Source organism: Lissotriton vulgaris, unplaced genomic scaffold, assembly GCF_964263255.1.
Source record: "Lissotriton vulgaris unplaced genomic scaffold, aLisVul1.2 SCAFFOLD_1406, whole genome shotgun sequence".
NCBI lineage: Eukaryota > Metazoa > Chordata > Amphibia > Caudata > Salamandridae > Lissotriton > Lissotriton vulgaris.
This window is the reverse complement of record NW_028248590.1, coordinates 61,701-83,926: the sequence shown is the minus strand read 5'-3', so window position 1 is coordinate 83,926 and position 22,226 is coordinate 61,701. Positions and strand designations below refer to the sequence as shown.

The following is a 22,226-nucleotide window of genomic DNA, read 5'->3' as shown; positions in this document are numbered from 1 at the left end:
GTATGTTTCAGTTCAGAAGAACAGTTTCTTCCAACAAAGCAAGACTACAGGTGAAGTTCTATCACTAAAGGGAAGCTGGCTGTCAGGCAGATACCAGCTCAGGTTACAAAGCATTCCTCTGAGTACTATGTGGAGCACTCCATCCCTTGGTGAAAAAGAAGTTGGAACAGCAAGTGGGTTGGTGGCTCCTAATGTTATACAGAAAACACCAGCAGGGGGACTGGAGCCCACTGTCCACACTTTTTGAGTGGTTCTTCTTTCAAATGTCCTTTAGAAGCAGCTCTCCAGTCATAGCCTGAGTACAATGTTGCTGCTCACAGCAGGGTTGTCTCTAGCCTGGAGTAGAGACAATAAAGGCCTAAGAGGTATGAGCTTCCCCCACCTCTCACCATTAGCCACACAGAACCGTCATCATGGAAAACAAAACAGGCTGGACTTACCTAAGGGGCTTCTTTCACATTGAACAATAGACACTGTAGTCCTACCTTTCAACCTCACCATCTACCATATGTCATAGCTACAAAAAGAAGAATCAGCAGCTCCTCTCAGCAAAATGCCTTCTCAAAATTCTAAAGGAGCCTTGTCTCCTGTCTCCCACCTCCAGTGTCTAGGTCTCCTCCATCAAGCTTCTGGAATGCCAACAATGCACTTCCGCTGTCTGGTAAAATAATCTTTCATCCATCTTTTCCACGGGAATAGGCTAGAGCTATCCTAAATAGATCTAAAAGGTCTTGGTTACTCTGGCTCACTTTTAGACCCAATGCATGGACCACAAAGGCTATATACATAAGCACACACAACATACACTTGGGATGTTAGCACTAAGATCTGAGGGGTGCAGCGAAGTGGATCTTTACTCGAGTAAGCCAGTAATCCTCGACTACAGATACACTGATAAAAAGAAAGGTCTGGTCACAACTAATAACCAAAAGGCACATTATGCTACCACCGACCTCTCTACATGCTAGACTCCTGACATGGGCAAAAGTCTGCCGTCTGCGAAATGAGGGGAGACTGGATGTACATTGCCAATTCACAGGACAGGTCTAGGACCTTGCCATTGCCTAAGGATATGCCTATGCCACTGCACACAAGCTAGATAAGTGTGAGGCTAGGGTAAAAATCTAAACCAGGGTAGAAGATACTCGCATGCAAGCAGTCAGTGCATGGAAAACAACTATAGACTAAGCAGGGGACATTTCAGTCTCAAAAGATATGCTTTGAGACATACCATGCAGAAGAGAATGCTCCTGAACCTGACTTTCCTCCACATGCTAATCGGATAATATAGGTAAAACACTCCATGGTTTCTGTCACCTACAATACATGGCTACGGCTTCTCTGCAATACTTAATATGTAGGATACTGCTAGAACAAATTGTAAGCAGCAATGAAAGGCAGTGGTGGGTGCAGGTAAAATTGACATTTTGACCCCTAAATGGACAAATCCACTGGGGTCTTCATCAGGTCAAGCATATGGTAGTCACCTAACCCCGATAAATCAGGAACAACTTCCGGTGAAAGATGAACCCCCTTACATTTCTTTCTGGTCCCAAGGCTGAAGGGGAAGCCACTGAGTAGTCTCCCAAAAAAAGTTTGTGACAGGATAACGAGTCTTGTGCGCGTTTAATCCAAAAGGCCCCATATGTTTGTTCTGATGAAGACTGCAGAGGATGTGTCTATTTAGGGGTCGAAACGTCAACCTCACTTGCACCTACACCTGTTATTCTTTGCTGGATACCCAAACTCTAAAGTTTTTAACATTGTGTTTGCTATTGTTTTAGTTTGGAAATCCAGGGGGCTGGGCAATCTGTACATATGGTAAATATCGTTGTGTACAGTTTTCATTTCAATTGTTATGGCTCACTGATTTTCACTTTTTACTGGTACGTCACTTGAAGCACCTGTTTGTTTTTTGTATACAACAAGATGATCAGACTCTTGCGTGAATGACTGAGATTACAGAATTGAAACATCTGCACTGTGGTTGGACGAATTATTGTAGAGAGTATTAAATTGATTGTTTCTTCCATTCAGTTTAAAATCATCAATGACTGTAGAAATATGTTTGCTCTGAATTCTCTTTCCGGTAGAACACTTGTTTTTTACGGCTTTATTACCTTTATTCTAGGGATTAAAGGGCGCTCCTTTCTTTTGCGGGCATACTGCCATGATGAAGGGGCCAGCTCCCACACAGATCTTGGTATGAGACTGCCCGTTGCTAAGATGAATCCACAGGGTTAGATAGCCAATAACAGTGACCCGGCCTTCCTGACCACTTACTCCTTTTCCTTCAGTGTCGAAGGCACCATAGCACTTCTAGATTCTGAGCACTCCATCCATTGAAATGATTGAATAGGAGGATGTCCTGGGAAATACCCTGCTGTAGGCGTAGGATGGGCCCACCATCCACCTGTCCACCTCTTGGCCGACACAGTATGTCTTCTCCCAGTCCAATAGAGAACACCTTCCATGTGGGATGCTCCCAGGTGAATACTCCTGGGGCTGAATTACAAAAGTGCCCCGGCGGCGTAAGAGTGTTAGCGGACACTTTATGAAACCTCCGAGGCACTTTGGTATTACAGAAAGGGCTGTAGACGCTTGTGTGGCCCTTTCTGTAATACAGATAGCGCTGGCGCTCTGTGTGCCAGCGCTATCACCAGAGGGCATTCCCTAATTTGCATGGGGCCATGGCCACATGCAAATTAGGGAATCCCTGAGGCAAAGAATCTGTCAGGAGGCACACTGTCAGTGTGCCCCCTGGTGGCAGCCCCCTGGAGGGAGATAAGTGGGTCCCATGGACCCCCCAGACATTACCTTGCGGGCTGGTGCAGTCACTCACTGCACCCGCCTGCAAAGGGATCTCTAATAGTGGGTTGCCACCTGCACAGTGAATCACCAAGCAGCTACTTCAAAGCCGCTCCGTGTTTCACTGTATGCGCTGTCCCAAGGGCAGCACGACTTCTCGGCTGCCCTGGGGTCAGCACATTCTATGTAATCGGGCACACTTTCCCAGTTTGCGCCCGGCGCACCTGTTTTAAGGCCCACTATCTTGTTAACAGGGAAAGTGCGCCCTATACATAATAGTCCCTTGGTGTTAACAGAAGCTTCCTCCTCTGTAGGCACAGCAAAACAATATTCAACTCCAGCTTACTCATACCCACTTAAGATTCCATTCCAGAAGACTCTGAGCATGTCCTTGCAATTATCTGGTAAACTATCCGATTTTCCTCTTAACACTGCTACAAGGACTACCGGTGGTTCTGATTTATTAAAGCATTAGAATGTGGCTGCCAGTGGTTCCGATTAACTCACCCATTACACTTCATCACTTTTTGTGCTCACTCTGAACGCAAACACGCCCATACATTAAGGGTGATCAGATTTTGAAAACCAAATACCGGCACATTTCGCAAAAGACAAAGACAATTTTACATCACCCGAGAGGGACAGAATGACAGCACTCATCTGCATAGAAGTACAGACAACGAGATATTAAGGAAATAAAATTACATTTTAAGCCCAGTAGCTTATCTGTTAATTAACTTGCCTTTCGAGAAGAACTGCTAACTAGAAAATAACAAGGAGAGGGAGGGAGAGGAGGAAGTGGATTCTATCTCCCCTGGTAACTTTGCTAAACAAAAAGGAATCCACTCTTTATAGTGGTAGTGATCCCTACAATGGTGGGGAGCACACAGTGTTGTATAAATACCCCTCACACACCAACAGGCCCCTTGGTGTCAAGCTTCATCATCGGGGTCTGCGCACCCCTCTACGGGATGCGGCGTGCTGCGACTCACGGCTACGTAGGAGCACTGAAAGTGGACTGCGTGTTGATGTGTGTGAAGGAATTAAATGTGAGTGGAGAGGTGAAAGACAGTGATTGTTAAAAGATACCTGGCTCGTAGGAGAAAAAAGAATAAAAAGTTTTTATTAAGCCCTCGGCTGGTATCGTTAAAAAAGTGCAGAGTGAGGTTGTTTGTACTATTTAGGGTACATCAACCTCTAAAGTGCGTCAACATGTTTCGGAGTAACAAGGACTCCTTCTTCAGAACGGGATGTGCACTAATATCCCCACCTTACTCACATGTGTGTAGATGTCAAAGTGTGCTCTACAAAAAAAAAAAAAAAAAAGGTTGTATAGGTGAAATGTACCTAATCGTGTTATATGGATGCAGTCTGTTGCGCCCAATTGGCGTAGTTAATACAGAACTTTTTGATAAAGGCTAACTGGCCTCATGAGCCAAGGTGTGGTATTGGGGGTTCTTTGGTCTTCTTGCCCAATGTAGCAACGGTTTCTGCCAAGTCTGGTAGTTGTCCTCCCCTCAACGCGGCTCCGACCAAAGAACCCCCAATACCACGCCTTTGCTCATGAGGCCAGTTAGCCTTTATCAAAAAGTTCTGTATTAACTACGCCAATTGGGCGCAACAGACTGCATCCATATAACACGATTAGGTACATTTCACCTATACTACCGTTTTTTTTTGTAGAGCACACTTTGACATCTACACACATGTGAGTAAGGTGGAGATATTAGTGCACATCCCGTCCTGAAGAAGGAGTCCTTGTTACTCCGAAACATGTCAACGCACTTTAGAGGTTGATGTACCCTAAATAGTACAAAAAACTTCACTCTGCACTTTTTTAACGATATCAGCCGAGGGCTTAATAAAAACTTTTTATTATTTTTTCTCCTACGAGCCAGGTATCTTTTAACAATCACTGTCTTTCACCTCACCACTCACATTTAATTCCTTCACACACATCAACACATAGTCCACTTTCAGTGCTCCTAGGTAGCCGTGAGTCGCAGCACGCCGCATCCCGTAGAGGGGTGCGAAGACCCCGATGATGAAGCATGACACCAAGGGGCCTGTTGGTGTGTGAGGGGTATTTATACAACACTGTGTGCTCCCCACCATTGTAGGGATCACTACCACTATAAAGAGTGGATTCCTTTTTGTTTAGCAAACTGCTAACTAGTCCTGCTTTGGATACAGAAAACGTGCCTCCCACTGCTATCAGTAGACCGTCCCTGAAACTCAGGACAGGGCCACATTTTGAAACTTGGACAGCTGGCAATAACTGGAACTTTCGTGGCACATCCGAAACGCCTGGTCACCCTGAATATACATGCATTTATGACCAGTCACCATACTCTGAGCACAATGGTAGCCAGACCCTGCTAAGATCGTCTATCAAGCTACACTCGTCAGTAGGGGGAAGCGCAGTTATCCTGTACCACGCTGCGAGTAGCACTGCCATCTATACGCAGGGCCACTGGAATTATGCGGCAGCAGAGGGACAAATTATGCTGCAATTAATAGCAAATTATGTGGTGTAATGCGGTACATTTTCTGAAAGCATTACTCAATTATTTTAGCATTTGTACACTTGTTAATCCAGTCTGAGAATAGGTAGAACCTAAATAGTACCAATTTATCAATCAGATATATCAATAGGCAACAGAAATGCGGCCTGGCAACATTTGCAAGGCACCTTCCACTGCAGGGCAACTTATGTCGCTGCTTTTTTAATTACATTTGAACCGTTTTAGCTAAAAAACATTTTTTGGGGGGGTAAAATTTGCAGATTATGTGGTACATTATGGATTAGGTGGCAAATGTGACAGATCCTTAATTATGTGAAAAACGCCACGGCAGCACAACCGCATAATTCCAGCGGCTCTGCCTATAGGCACCAAAGCAGCAACAAACCACTTGCCGTCCTAACCATGGCACCAGACCAGAGCACTGACTTTTTGGAGGGAGAAATTCCTATTGTCACCCTGCGCAACCCTCCCGCACCAGCAATATTGCATTGCTGACCTTTTAATCAGGAAAAGCTCCTAACCCGTTTATAAAACTCAAAAATTACGTCAAAAAATATATTTTTTTTTCCAGAACGTAAAGATGGACGCTCAACTTTCTCGTGGGTGAACTTGGTTGGTGGCTGGAGTTCCCATTAATAATCGCACTTTAAACGTTTTCATCTTTGTAGAAAGAGCTTTTTAAATGGCAACATCTATGAAGTCTAGGCATTTGTAAGGTGGTATGTCTTGTGAGGTAACTAAAACGAATCAAGAAGGTATGATAGTTATTTGAAAATTGTATTGACCGTTTAGAGATACAAGCGTGCTGAGTTTATACCATGTTCTGGTGATCTGAACTGATTCAACAAACAATTCACTTGTAGAACACCACTATGCATCTTTACTTTTTGTATGAAAAAAAAACATTTTTTTAAATGCGCAGGCAGTGTTCGGGGAAACATAAATATGGATTGCCACATTTAGTGCATAGCACATCATCTGATGCATAATCTGCACGTTTTAACAACAAATGTTTCAAGATCAAACCAATCAACATTTACTAAAAACGTGGCAACATTTTTGCCAAGCAATGGAAGCCCCTTCGCAAAGGATAACATAATAAATAATCTCACAAAACGAGAAGGAAAATTGGACTTTTCCTGATTCAATACACCTTGCCAGATAATTTGGTCCTCCCCTGCCGCATCTTTCCAGTGGAGCTGCCTAGAACTGGTGCTTTGTTAATTTGACCTTCTGGGGAGATTGTGCTGGAAACCAGTTGCAGTTCAGCTGCCACGGCAGAGCCAACAATTCACAACAGCATACACAACTACTTAGGGCCTTATTTACAAGCCTCTAGCGCTGACGGTATGACTTTACCCCGTATTAAAAGTGACGCTTCGGCGGCGCAAGGGGCTTGTAAATAAGCCCCTTAGGGCCAGATGTATCAAGTAGTTTTCCCGTTCGCAAAAAGGCCAATTCACAGAATCGACCCGTTTGCGAACGGAAAAAAGCATTGTTGGATGTATCGTACTAAAAGGCATTCGCAAAATAAGGAATTGCAAAAATTGCAATTCCCTATTCTGCAAATGCATTTAAGGAATCACTGTTTGCGATTCCTTAAATGCAATTGGTCTTCACTTTTCGAGCATTCACACTTGTGGCGGCATCCTCCTTGCGGGAGCGGGCAGCGGCGTGCTGTTTGTAATTAACGTGGCCGCGCCGCTGCTCGCTCCCACAAGGTGGATGCCGCCACAAGGACGAGTGCAAGTGCTTGAAAAGTGAAAGCAGTGGTCTTCCCTCACCTCCCATGAGATGTAGCTTGGTACCTAATCTGTTGACATTTGATTACTAAATGTTGTAACACCAGCTTCCGCACACGATCATCATGCGTGATTAATCAATTAATCTCCCCATGGTCTACCTGTTTACTAAAAACGGGGTGCTAAGGAACATTCACAGCACTATAAGAAGGAACCATCCCGGTAAATCTGTTTTGTGTGCGATCTTCTCACTGTTTTTTGTTTCTAATATTTGGCCACTTTCTGCTCTCCCATGTGGCCCCTTTGAGATCCTCCTCTCTTTTCACATTCTGCCAGCACCCTCCTACCCAATAGTCGACCACCACCACGTCCACCACCACCAAGTCCACCACCACGTCCACCACCACATCCACCACCATGTCTTGCCATCATCACCACCACCACGCCCACCACCACCACAACCACCACCACCTGTGACGGGTAAAGTGTCACTGGAGGGCAGGGGTAATAGTGTCAACCACAGCTGTACATGGGACATTTAAGGATGCATTGGGTGCGGGAAGACGAGAATAGGGGCTAGAAGTATTATACCAGACCCAAGATACATTTTGAAGAGGCGCAACGTCATGGGGGCTCCTTTAAAACCACTTGCAGCATCTCCACATCACAGTGGCATGCCTGCACGAGCCACTCACTCAAAACAAACATTGGCATAGACAATAGGTATCGCCTTTGGGACCTTATAAGTGTTTAGCCATGCAACACTTGATGTTGTTGCACCAAGGATATTGTGCTGGATAACTAAACACTTATAAGGTCGCAAAGGTGAGACATATTGGCTATGCCATTGCTTGTTTTATATAATGCAAACTCGATCAGTAGGTATTGGAGCGCTTTACATGCATACATTAGAGGAGCAAACATAAATTTTCGGTAGGTGCGCGGAGATTTATTTATTCATGGCGTCCAAGGCTGCTCTTGTTACTTCTGTGACTCTGGTTGCCGCTCCTGCTCGGGTATTGCTTGTTTTGCAAACAGACGAGTTTAAAAATGTTCCCATTCAGATAAATTGATTTTAGGTCTTCAGATTAAGTCACCCGCGAAGGGAATTTCATAATGGATATTAATTGTTGATGATTCCAAGGGGTAGTTGGTCTTCAGGTTCTTGTGGGGATCAGTGCAGATTTGAACGCTGGTCGGCTTTTCACTAATACTTTGGCCTGACAACGTGATATTGTGGATGTTCGTGGTGATTTTACTTCCAGGGTAAATTGGATGAGTATTTGATCAGGATTTGTGAAAGTGCACTAATCTTTAATTTATCGGCAAGTAGACTAAATTGATACTTTCGTTTTTTACCAAAGTCATTTAAATGTTTTGGATGGTTTCACATTGATTACGTAGAATTAACTATGCTTTGTGAACCCACGTGGATTGACTTTTTGCTACTACCGGACCTTTGTTCCATGGTAATCTTTGCTTATTCATCATTGGCATGTATGTAGTCTTTATCAGTTTTACATTCTCCTAGTATTTATGTTCTATTTTTAGGCAATGCAATCTGTGATGGCCAAATATTGGTGGTATCTTATGGTGCCCACAATAATTTCTACCCATCTTCAGAAAGCATACCTACCATCGTACTGGAATCTCCTTTACCCCATCCAACATACCTTAACCCCATTCTCCCCTCTGGCCCTCCAAAGGCCTCCCTACCTGTCACATGCCACCGTCTGTAAGATCAAACTTATCTGCCAGGTCGCTTTTGTGTTGTCCTTTCACAATCCCAGCTTCATAGATAGTTCAGTGGGTCTGTAAATACGCATCAAGGCCTTATACCCCCATCACCCGCTCTTAATTGAGTTTTATTATTAATTGAGTTTTATTAAGCGCAAACAACCCGGGGGCCTTGTAGCGCTAAGTATTGCCAACCGGACAGGGAAGGAAGACTAGATTAAATGAACAGTAAAGTTTTCAGTTTCTTCCTAAATTGCAGAAGGTTCGCTTCGCTGCGAAGGGTAGCGGGAAGGGTGTTCCAGGCCTTGGCGGCATTCCAAGAAAAAGAGCATCCGCCCCATCTGGTGCGTTTGATCTTATTGATAGTGGCCAGAAAAGCGGTGCTAGATCGCAATGTTCGATGGGGGAGATACGGGGTTGCTAAGGAACGAATCATTGCTGGTGCGGTCTTCCACATGGCCTTGTGCATGATGCACATAGATTTGAACAGTACTCTGGCCTTAATAGGAAGCCAGTGAAGTTTTTTGAGAGCCGCTGTGCCGGATTCACGATGATTAAGGCCCAACAAAAGGCGGGCTGCCGCGTTTTGAGTGACCTGGAGCTTCCTTATAGTAGATACCGGGGCCCCAAGGTATAAGGAATTCCCGTAGTCCAAACGGGACAGGATGATGGCTTACACCGTTATTCTGCGGGCTTGGGGGGGGAAGAAGAGGTAACACCTTCCTAAGCATGCGCATAAGGCCGAAGCAAGTGGCAGACAGAATAGTTGCTTGTTGTGTAAAGTTTAAGTTGGCATCTAGCCAAATGCCCAAGCTTTTTATATGGGTTTTTGATTGCGGTGGGGTACCTAAGCATGTGGGCCAATCCAGCGGAGGACTAGAGATGGAAGGATTGCCCAGAATCATTAGCTCAGTTTTTTCTCCGTTGAGCTTCAAATGCGAGGAGGTCATCCACTGGGTAACTGCTATCAAGCAGTTACTAAGATTGTGAGGGGAGGTGTTGGGCTGATTCAAAGATACAACCAGTTGCGTATCGTCGGCGTAAGTCACTATGTCTAAGCCGAACGAATGCACTATATAAGCGAGAGGTTGCATATAAATATTAAAAAGGGTAGGGCTTAAGGCAGAGCCTTGGGGCACACCTTGGTCGAGAGGCCAGGTTTTTGAGTGAGTGGTGTCTTCTGTTACCTCAAAGGAACGGTTCTCCAGAAAGGACTGAAGCCATTGAATGGCCTTTCCTGCGATTCCTATTTGGTGTAGGCGGTGAAGGAGAATGCTAGTGTTAACAGTGTCGAAGGCGGCACTAAGATCAAGCAACAAAATTGCTGTGGTGCCGCCTTCGTCCATCTGTTTCCTAGCCAGTTCAGTTACCTTCAGAAGGGCGGCCTCAGTTCCTAATTTAGGACGAAAGCCTGCCTGGGAATCGTGGAGCAGATGGTTCTTTTCCAAAAATTGAGTGATAGAGGTATTGATGTGTTTTTCTAGTAGTTTACTGAAACAGCAATTGTCTCTATAAAGCAAGGTAAGGCCCCTGGTCTGGATAAGATCCCTGGCGACCTTTATAAGCATAATGCAGAGATCTGGGCGCCTTACTTAAACCATTTGTTTAATGCTATAGCAGCTGGTGACCAAATCCCTGATACATGGGACGGGGCAGAAATTATCACTATTTTTAAAAAGGGGGACAGGGGTGACCCAGCGAACTATCGCCCCATTAGTCTTTTAGATATTACACAGAAAATGTATGCCAGGCATATTCTAAACTGCGTAAACACGTGGCTGGAGGAAAACTCGGTTTTATTCAAGTATCAGGCAGGGTTCAGGGAAAAGACAGGGACCATCGACCAGGTATTAAGGCTCTGCTGCCTATATTGGAAATATGTCATCATCCGCAGAGGCAATTTATATGTTGCCTTTGTAGATCTACGAGCAGCATTTGACCTTATCCCTCGTGATTTACTGTGGAAATCACTAAAAAAGCAGGGGTTTCCAGGTGAACTACTGAAACTAGTGATAGGGTTACATCAGAATAACTATGCTAGGGTAAGATGGGGCCCAAATGGTGAACTCACTGATGCAATTCCTATTAAGAGAGGAGTGCGCCAAGGGTGCGTGCTGGCACCTACACTTTTCTCCCTTTTTGTTAATGATATTGCAGACTATATGGAGAACTGTGATAATGACTCACCTCGCCTGGGGGGGGGAACGAGTACCGTCCCTCCTCTTCGCGGATGATACGATTCTCATTTCACAAACTCCACGGGGCTTACAGATTTTATTAGATAGGTTCCAGCAGTATTGTAACACAAAGGGGTTAGAAATCAATATAAAAAAGACTAAGTATATGGCCCTTAATCCTCATAAAAGTTTTAAGAAAAATCTAATGCTGAATGGAGAAAAGCTTGATTATGAACAAAGTTTTACTTACTTGGGGTATTATTAGACTCATCTTTAAACTGGAAACCCCAACTAGAAAAATCAAAAATTGTGTTCAAGCAAAATTGTCTTCCGATAATGAAAAGACATAATAAATGTGCAAATAGGGCAGTTACCCCAGCACTAGACCTCTTTAGATATAAGGTACAGTCATCAGTTTTGTACGGGGCAGAACTCTGGGGACCAGCGTGTAGAAAGACCTTTGAAATCTTGGAGAATAAGTTTATAAGGGGATTATTAAAAGTTCCTAATAACACACCACTATTACCCCTACTCCTCGATATGAATATACGACGCACTGATCTACATGCAATACTAAGACCGCTATTGTTATGGGTCAGGTTGTGGATAACCCCAGAGTTAATAGAATATAAAAATGGATTGGTTGAAGTTTTGAAACTAGACACTGGCAGTAAGGGTTTATCCCATTTTTGGAGCCAGCCAGAATCTTTGACGGTGTCCTCAAAGAAAATAGTCAAACTTTCTTTCTGGGCCCTTGTGAGCCATGATGCAGTATATGTTGGAGCACATTGCCCCAAAACTGAGAAATTTTTATTGGCAAAAAATGTGGCACAGTTTGAAATGTTTCTTGACGAGATTCAGCCACCACTGGCGAAAACCCTGTACTTAAAATATAGGTATGGCATACTAAGAACCCGGGAAACCGAGGCAAAATGGGACAATACCAGTAATGATAAATGCACTTTATCTACAAATAATGTAAGAGAAGACATTCTTCATATTCTATTTTTCTGTTCAAGCTATGCGGAAGTAAGAAGGAAATGGATAGTGCCATTGTGCCGTAATATTGGATCAACTTCGCATAAGGAAGTTGGTAGAATATTAATTACGGACACTAGTCAAGTTATTGTGTTTGGCATCAGCAGATTTCTCTTGGCTGTAAAATTTATTAGTCAAGCAAGGAGGTCCCACAGTTGGCCCTGATTGGGTGGTATGACCTTGTGGATGCCCAAACTTATGTTTTTACAAATACCAATCACACATTGTTGTATGCAAAACCTAATCGTAGTTATATTAGCTAATGAAGCGGCCAACACTTAGACACAAACAAATCAGAATATATTTAGTGCTCTTACAATCTTTCAGGTTAGTCAAATTCTAAAAAGGACAGGACGTGTAGGTTTTTAGAAAAATATAACAATGTATATTTATTTCAAAAGTAATTCGCAAAGCACAGGTAATTAAAAACAATTTATACAATAGCTAGATTAAAAACAAAATAAAAATACAATGGTATGTACTTCGAGACAAAAATTCATTCATAAGAAATATAAACACAGCAATTTATTACAAGAACAGGGGTCGACGCGGCGTTTCGGTTTTTGGAGAAACGATTAAAAACCTTCTTCAGGACCAAGTTCTAAAAAGAAACATACAATTACTTTTTTGCGTGTGACAAGAATCAGGTATATATACAAAGCATTTTTTCTACAACTTTTTTTTGACCTACAACACCTCCTAACTATTATAGAGACAGAACATTTTGTTTCTATTCATGGTTGTCCGTGACCTGTTTTACAAAACTAAGTAAACATATTGGTATTTGTAAACAACATATTGATTACAAGACGGGGCATATTGCTAGTGGGTATAAGAGATAGGTATTATCATATCTCTCCAACAAAGTTAGCAATGGTTACATGAAGAAATTCCAAGAAATGTAATATATCATAAAGCTCTCAACTTTCATTGTTGATTATTCACATAATTGTGGGTGGCTCATGCCTCTTAACCAAGATGAATATTTGGTGAGGTTAGATTACCTTAAATATATAAAGCTCTCATCCCGATAAATCCGGGGAGACTGTCTTCCCAAGTATACTCTTTGGGTTTCAGCAGGACTGTATACTGCCTGGTCTGTAGGTGATTATAAATCCTGTGGAAGAGTGAAGGTAAAAAAAGGCCTGTGTTAAACTAGTCAAACTATCTAGAATGAAGGGCTTGGTGGTGAATTATAGCTACCTTATAGTTTCTTTAAGGAAGTTGTCACAATAGTAGTAGGAGCCACCGATATATGTTTTTCAGAAGGCTGAAAAATAATAAAATGTACTCAATCTCCATTTTTTAGATGTTAACTCAGTGTTCTAAAGACAGAGGGAGGCTGTGTTGTGTTTATATAGTATTTAACTTACCCAGATATTTAATTCCTGGCTCCCCAAGTACGCACCATCTTTTCCTTATGGCGCTGTGATTATAGGCGCTGCCTTATATAAATGCGCTACTCCTTGCACTGTAATGAACAAGAAGGAGGAGTAGTTTGTAAATTGCTACTACCAACTTGCTTACTGTTCTACAGTTACATCTTTTTAGTGTTTTTAAAATCGGCATGTTTTAGCTGTTGTATTTAGTTGGTGGAAGCTGCAGCTGTATCAACACTAACAGCGAATCTGTTATTAGTGGGTGCATTGTTCTAAAGCCCTAAGCGTTATGGAAGCATGTGTTATGTCCACAATTCATTATTTCTGGTTTATTTGACCATTGAGCGTTCTTAAGTATATTTTTCTGAATTTTATATTCACAGGACCGAGCGTGCTCCTTTCATTAATAGCACCGCAATGCCCGATATATATCTAGAGGCATGGTAAATAAGACCCAAGGGGTTCGATATCTAACCAACCCGCTATTCCTGTTTATTTAGCAAGGATGCCGGTGGCTGCCGACTAGGTTGTACCCTATGTAATTGCGTAAGGAGCACGCTCGGTCCCGTGAATATAAAATTCAGAAAAATATACTTAAGAACGCTCAATGGTCAAATAAACCAGAAATAATGAATTGTGGACATAACACATGCTTCCATAACGCTTAGGGCTTTAGAACAATGCACCCACTAATAACAGATTCGCTGTTAGTGTTGATACAGCTGCAGCTTCCACCAACTAAATACAACAGCTAAAACATGCCGATTTTAAAAACACTAAAAAGATGTAACTGTAGAACAGTAAGCAAGTTGGTAGTAGCAATTTACAAACTACTCCTCCTTCTTGTTCATTACAGTGCAAGGAGTAGCGCATTTATATAAGGCAGCGCCTATAATCACAGCGCCATAAGGAAAAGATGGTGCGTACTTGGGGAGCCAGGAATTAAATATCTGGGTAAGTTAAATACTATATAAACACAACACAGCCTCCCCCTGTCTTTAGAACACTGAGTTAACATCTAAAAAATGGAGATTGAGTACATTTTATTATTTTTCAGCCTTCTGAAAAACATATATCGGTGGCTCCTACTACTATTGTGACAACTTCCTTAAAGAAACTATAAGGTAGCTATAATTCACCACCAAGCCCTTCATTCTAGATAGTTTGCCTAGTTTAACACAGGCCTTTTTTTACCTTCACTCTTCCACAGGATTTATAATCACCTACAGACCAGGCAGTATACAGTCCTGCTGAAACCCAAAGAGTATACTTGGGAAGACAGTCTCCCCGGATTTATCGGGATGAGAGCTTTATATATTTAAGGTAATCTAACCTCACCAAATATTCATCTTGGTTAAGAGACATGAGCCACCCACAATTATGTGAATAATCAACAATGAAAGTTGAGAGCTTTATGATATATTAAATTTCTTGGAATTTCTTCATGTAACCATTGCTAACTTTGTTGGAGAGATATGATAATACCTATCTCTTATACCCACTAGCAATATGCCCCGTCTTGTAATCAATATGTTGTTTACAAATACCAATATGTTTACTTAGTTTTGTAAAACAGGTCACGGACAACCATGAATAAAAACAAAATGTTCTGTCTCTATAATAGTCAGGAGGTGTTGTAGGTCAAAAAAAAGTTGTAGAAAAAATGCTTTGTATATATACCTGATTCTTGTCACACGCAAAAAAGTAATTGTATGTTTCTTTTTAGAACTTGGTCCTGAAGAAGGTTTTTAATCGTTTCTCCAAAAACCGAAACGCCGCGTCGACCCCTGTTCTTGTAATAAATTGCTGTGTTTATATTTCTTATGAATGAATTTTTGTCTCGAAGTACATACCATTGTATTTTTATTTTGTTTTTAATCTAGCTATTGTATAAATTGTTTTTAATTACCTGTGCTTTGCGAATGACTTTTGAAATAAATATACATTGTTATATTTTTCTAAAAACCTACACGTCCTGTCCTTTTTAGAATTTGACTAACCTGAAAGATTGTAAGAGCACTAAATATATTCTGATTTGTTTGTGTCTAAGTGTTGGCCGCTTCATTAGCTAATATAACTACGATTAGGTTTTGCATACAACAATGTGTGATTGGTATTTGTAAAAACATAAGTTTGGGCATCCACAAGGTCATACCACCCAATCAGGGCCAACTGTGGGACCTCCTTGCTTGACTACTTATTCTCCCCTGTCCCAGAATTGACAGTTAAGGGGGCCTCCTTCATTTGTTACTTGTAAAATTTATTAGACAAAAATTGTCCCTGCCATTTTAAGTGTATATATAGCGAGAATTGCTAGCTGGCAGTAATAATTCAATTTAATGCATTTTTTTAATCTTGTAAATATTTTAACAATTCTTTTTAACAATATTTATTGATGTGTGTTTCAAGTCCCGACCCATGATTTAGCTGTGTAGGGTTATGGTATCTATTTGGTCATGCACCAGCACTTTTTCTGATTGTATTTCTTTGTATATTGAGATAATAATGTGGCCAAGATTTTTATGTATTTTGTATATCTTTTATGATGCAATTACAACGAAATAAAGATTATTGAATTGAATAGTAGTTTACTGACCCAGGGAAGTAAAGAAATGGGTCTGTAGTTGGCCATATTTTCCGGATCCAAGGTGGGTTTCTTCAGCAGTGCTCTAACTTGGGCACATTTCCATGCTGAAGGGACTAGGCCTGTGGTGATAGAGGTGTTTAGTAGGTTAAGAATAACAGGTCTAATAATATCTAAAATCTTTATTAGATGGTACGGGGGAGCGGGGTCAGCGGGAGACCCTGATTTAACTTTCCTCATAAGGATATCAAGAGAATCATCATTGAGCAGAGGAAACTCTTTCAATTGGTGGGATCTAGTGCGCGGTGGAGATGATCCCCCATCAGAGATCAGATTGGGTGGGGCAAAAGTGGAGGAGATAGTCTGTATTTTCGTGTAGAAATATTCGGCCTGTTTATCACAGCGCATTTGAGCTTTACTGGGGTCTAGGGGAATAGGGGGAGTGTCAGTAAGGAATTTAGCAATTTTAAAAAATTCTTTCGGGGAGTTGGAGGCATTAGTAATTTTTCCTTCAAAGTAGGAGGCTTTCCAATATCCACCCCATCTCTCACTCTCTGAAAGCTTCTGTGCTTATGTGGAAAATCTTGGCACGCCTTGTTATGTGCCAGCCTTATGTTTGCTGGGAAAAGTATCTGTGAGGTCATCGCTGTGCTTCATCCTTACCAGGTAAAGACTTTGGAGGCCATGTTTGCAGTATGCCCTATGCACCTTATCAGGCTGATATGTAATTACATCCACATTTTTGCCGATATGACACTGCGGCCCTCCCTTCAGTGTAGTTATTACTTCACAGGGATCCAGCGCCCTTTCTATTCTTATCAAAACGAGTTGTTGATGAGGATGTCCATGGTGCTAACATTGGGCAGTGACCTCTTTGCCACATCAGTGACACAAAGGATTTTAAACCATATTTGTGTTGGTGTAAAAGCTTGTTTCAAGTATAGGTTAAACCCCATGCAGTGTTTAAGACTGGTAGCATACTGCGCAAAAAAGCATAAATGTTCAAACGTAATTATGTGCTAACTGTTCTGATTAGTATGTCGCATGAACGCTGGCCTTGGATACTCTTTATCAATGGGTACTGAAAAAGGGATGCTAGACCTGAATAACAATTTGTGTTTGATATCCTATATACCACATCAAGTACTGGGGTCAAGATGGATCTGTTAATTGTCCCATCAGAAATAATTGGAGCAGAACATCCTTTACTCAGTGGATTACCCAGTTATTAATATGGCGTCATTGAACAGTGTCGCTAATGTGTATTTCGTATTTGTTTGTGAATAGAGCAGTTGGCCGTTCCATAGGGTCGTAGGTAGCCAGTAATTGCAGGGCCACAGTGATAGTGTATACCTGCACCCGAAACTACAGTTCTAAAAGCTGTTGCTAACGCCATGCCTCCACCCCTTTTGCCCTTAATTTGCGAATAGATCCGTGCAGCCAATAATTACTATTCCCAAGGGAAAATGTCCACTCTATTTGCCGCTGTTTCTCTATATGATGGAAGTTGAAATATTAGCATACTATGCACCCTTGAATCATAGACCCAACCGTAGTGTAGGGTATGCAACGGTTACCACGCATTTTTTTCAACGCGGTACGGTACCGTTAGCACACTACTTTTACCACGCAGGTCGTTATAACGAAATGCGCTGGGGGGGCGCTCCAGGATAGTAAATAATTTAATTTACTATCCAACTCCTTTCCCTAGAGTCCACGGGGACTGGAGTTGGAATAGTAAATTCTATAATTTACTATCCAGCGCCCCTCCATGCAAGTCGTTGTAACGACTTGCGTGGTAAAAGTAGTGGCCTGTTTTAAGCATACGTTATCAGTTTAAAGTGTGTGGTGCCTACTTCACAAAGTCATCGCTGTTTATAACATGCATTTCTGAATCAGACGGTAATACCCAGTGTACTGTGATTGTATAGCTCTTCTATCCATGGTTTTAATGTATATTGGTAAAGCGCGAAGTAGTTAGAGCACTTTACATTAACACCAGTCGCATTACACAAGGTCATATTCATTTTGTACGCAGGGGGAGATGAAGTGCTTCTTTTTTTTTGTTCGGTGAGGTGGCCGACTTTGGTGTTCTTTTGTACTCTACATTCACATCTTCTAGAAAATTGTATTAGTCTTCCTGAGATTAGCATTGATGTTGGCGTCCACCACACTGGCGGTGTACAGGGAAAGACGTTCCTTGTTCGTTATACACGTTGTGTTTTTGATACCTGCCAGTGCTCCCCTCTGTGGTGCAGCACGTTAGAATGCCACCAAAAATTAGGGAAACCCATCTACCCTAGGTAACCTGCCTCAATTCCCATGCTTACCTCCCTTCATTACCGAAATATATTCTGCAAAATTGTAGCTTTTTATTGCCTTCACCCACTCCGGGTCCAACCCTAAATTATAAACCTATGCAATCAAGCGCTGCGAGGCCCCAGGGAAGCGCTGCGAGGCCCCAGGGCGGTTATGCGCTATACAAATGCAATTTTTCATTTCATTTCATTTCAATCACTTTTTTAAGAACATTATTTTTTGGGGGGTATAGCGTGTACTTATTTTCTAAATAATCGCTCCACTACAAAAAAAAAACATTTTCATTATAACGCCAATTTCTAGAACTTTCCCAAATGCGAGACCAATTGCATTGCAAATACTTGTTAGAACTGCAGGTGCTCAGACCCCGGCCAACGTAAAGCCCTGCTGCCCATACTAGACACCAGGCACCGCCTTGGCATCTGCTTGCGAAAACGGAAGGCAGGCGAGTTCATTCTGATAGGATGCAGCGTGGACGTGCTACTGACAAGCATGAGACTATTTTTATTTACACCAGGGGTTGGGACTGTTCGCAGTACAGACGGTCAGCACGATTTGGACACATACACCTGCATGCAATTTGCAACACTCCTTTGGCCACCATACCTAACGGCACTAGCCTTACCGGCGAGCATGAGAAGCAATACCGTGGCGGCGGCGCCGAAGAGCGAGGGCCGGAGCCTCGGATTGAAAGCCATCGTCCGGCAGCTCTGGAGCCACTCGCCCGGTCATCGCTAGTTCACAGAGATGCCCTCATTATCGCCTCTCAATGGGAACGGTCCATGCATTCTCTCACAGTACTAACGTCGCCCATCCCACCCGGAAACTCCGCGCCGCCTCTTCGTTCCCTCGTGGGAAGCCGTCATCGAAGCTCGCAGCATGTGATGAGCCTTGGGCCATAGAGAGCTGTTGCGATGACGAAGTCCCTTCCCCTTTCTGTCAAAACGAGTTTTTGTTTTCACTTTTGCTTTCATACCGGAACAGTTGCATTACGTGCTTTCTCGCTCTTCCTGGAGACAATGTAATGGAACTCATCAAGAGCCACGAAACAAAAGAAGACCTGTAGTCTGGGCAAAAGTGAATGCTTAGAAGCCCTATATGCAAGCCCATGCGCTTCACGACCTCTCGAGTATATGAAGCGCTATAAATAAGGCAATCGTACTACCCAGCAAAGCGTTTTATTGTCATTGTATATAGTGCTTGGCTCGCTACCCCTGACGATGCGTAATAAATTGTAAGATGCCCAAAAATACTAATTCAATACAAAATACAGAATGTTTTTTTTTTAATGTATCTTAAAGAGACAACCCCCAGGGAATTCTAAGACGTTTGAATGCAATACCCATTTAATGAGATTTGGCTAATATGTTAGGATTTTGTATCATAGACGCTAACTTTTGTTTTTCCAAGTGTATGTGACAATAACAGGTGTCCCCCCGCGTGCCCGTCCCCCGGCGTGGCCAGGTGGTCATAAAATCAACCCCCAGACAGGATACGTAGGGATATCTTGTGAGTGTATTCCCGTCTTTGGGCACATTTGTCGTTTATTCACGAGTGTTTTACTTATTATTACGAACCTTTAGGCGTCTATATAGTATGCATATATTAGGCATGCAACAGTGGATAAAGTAAAACGTAAGTTCACTTGTTAAACATTGTTTACCTATTAACCCCATAAATTATATGAAAAAAAGAATTGACTTACAAGGTAACACTTTCTATTCCTTTTTATGTACACACGCTTATCCCGCCAAGACAACCCTAATGAAAGCCTGAGACTCTTTAAGGGCTATTGAAAGGGATCAAACATATTGGCACCTGAAAAAATGATTGTGGCATAACCTCTTCATCCTCTTTTTTAAATTTTAGGCCTACACTGTGTACCCTAAAATAAAGGGAAATCCTTTGGGAGTACTTATAGCAGAGGTCTCCAAACTTTTTTAGGTTGAGCCCCTCCAGCTGAATTTTTTTAGATGTTGGACCCCCCCACCACCTGACAGAAATTTCTGGAATCTGGTACACTACATGATCGACTGCCACGCGCATATTACGAGCCATATCCGGCAAATAATGTTCAACACAATGAGAGTGTTTAGTAAACTGCAGGTTTGTGAGTGGGTGTGGTGAAATGACAGAGGCATATTACACAGCCCAAAACATCATTTTCCAAGATAAAATGTGTGCAAATTCTTTTTACTAGGATGCTTTGTTTTACACAGGACATAGATTAATAATAACACCACCAACATGAATGTGACGGGTGTGGCGATGTTTAGCCACATTTAGACTATCAATCTGTGGGTGGATTTTTACTTCTGCCATCCTCAGGTTGTGCTCCACATCCAGTCTTGAACGGTACTTAGTGTTTAATACCGCAAGTGCTGAGAACCCAATCTCACAAACTCCTTAATAAATAAATAAATAAATTGTAAGATGTAAAGCACCATGCATAAGTGAACTAATGGGAGGATTGCTGTGATGAACCCACTATAGGGAATACATTATGGGTGTTTCATTAAGTGGAAATTAAAATATGGAACCTGACTTTGCATATGGGGGCTTTGCATTCAAGTAGCAGTTGGATGTCACGCAAAATGCCATATGCATGATGTATAGATCCCACACATGAGCACACATAGAATACAGAATTGTAAGACGTAGGCAAGGGAGTAGCCAGACAATTTAAATACCTCCCACTCTGAACTACAGCTCTTATGGCTCCAAGAAAGCAAAGTAAGTCATCACAACCCTCCCCATTTATTATGTACATTTTGTCATCTATTAATTCTTTCACCATTCATTTTGTCCTTCCATCTGTGTCCCATCCATATCCAAACCTTTTCAAACATTTGCAAACCTATCCATCATCTATCCTCCCATCCATCATTTCACTCATCCATCTCTCCATCCATCCTTTCACTCATCCATCCATCATCCATCCATCCTTTCATCCATCCAACCATTTACCCTTTCACCCATCCTTTCACTTACTCATCCATCCACCCAGTCACTCATCCGTCCACCCATTCGACCTTTCACTCATCCATCCGTCCATCCATCCTTTCTTCCTGCTCTCCACCCTCCCTTTCACTCATGTATGCATTCTTTGACTCATCCATCTTTATGTTCTTCTTTTCACTCATCCATGCACACATTTTCCCATCCATTCTGCCAATCATTCATCCATGTTTTCACTCATCCATCTATCCATATTCCCTTTCCCTCTCCATTCCCCTTTCACTTAGCCGCCCATCCTTCTATTCGCCATTCAACCATCCACTCACTCATCCATTTACTCATCCACTCATGAATCCATCCATTGACCACTCATCCACCCGTATACTCTTCTATCCAACCTTTTGCCCATCTACCCTCCTCACTCACTCATCCATCCTTACATCTACCCTTTCACTCATCCATCCATCTATCTATTCATTCATTCACCCTTTCACTTATCAATACATCAATCCATCCATCATTTCTCTCATCCATCCACCCATTGACTCGTCCATCATCCACCCTTTTATTGATCCATACACGATTTCACTGATCCATCCACCCTTTTACCCATCCATCTACCCTTCCACCCATACATACATCTATTTACTCTCATCCATCCTTCCACTCATGCATCCATCTATGTTTTCTCTCATTATCCATTCACCCTTTCACTCATTATCCATCCACCCTTTCACTCATCTATCCATCCTTTCACTCATCCATCCACCCTTTACCCATAAATCCACCATTTCACCCATACATCCACCATTCTACCCACCATTCCACCCATATATCTGAGGTAATAGAAATTTTCAGGTAGCTAATGTGTCCCCCACTCGCACCCCATCCAAACACACGTGTCCCATGTATGTCATGTAATTCCTTTCCCGTGCATGCTAGAAAGACGCATATGCATT

At 42.3% G+C, this 22,226-nt stretch overlaps 1 protein-coding gene across 1 annotated transcript in view; it reads right to left on the bottom strand.

Annotated features, from left to right (window-relative positions):
- Positions 1 to 19,197, bottom strand: part of LOC147663993 (uncharacterized) — a 264,963-nt gene extending 245,766 nt beyond the window's left edge. Inside the window, exon 1 of the mRNA XM_086950021.1 lies at positions 18,935 to 19,197. Within this exon, the coding sequence (XP_086806147.1) occupies positions 18,935 to 19,007 (73 nt within the window). The 5' untranslated portion in view covers positions 19,008 to 19,197. The remainder of the gene's footprint in view (positions 1 to 18,934) is intronic.
- Between the last annotated feature and the right edge of the window lie 3,029 nt (positions 19,198 to 22,226).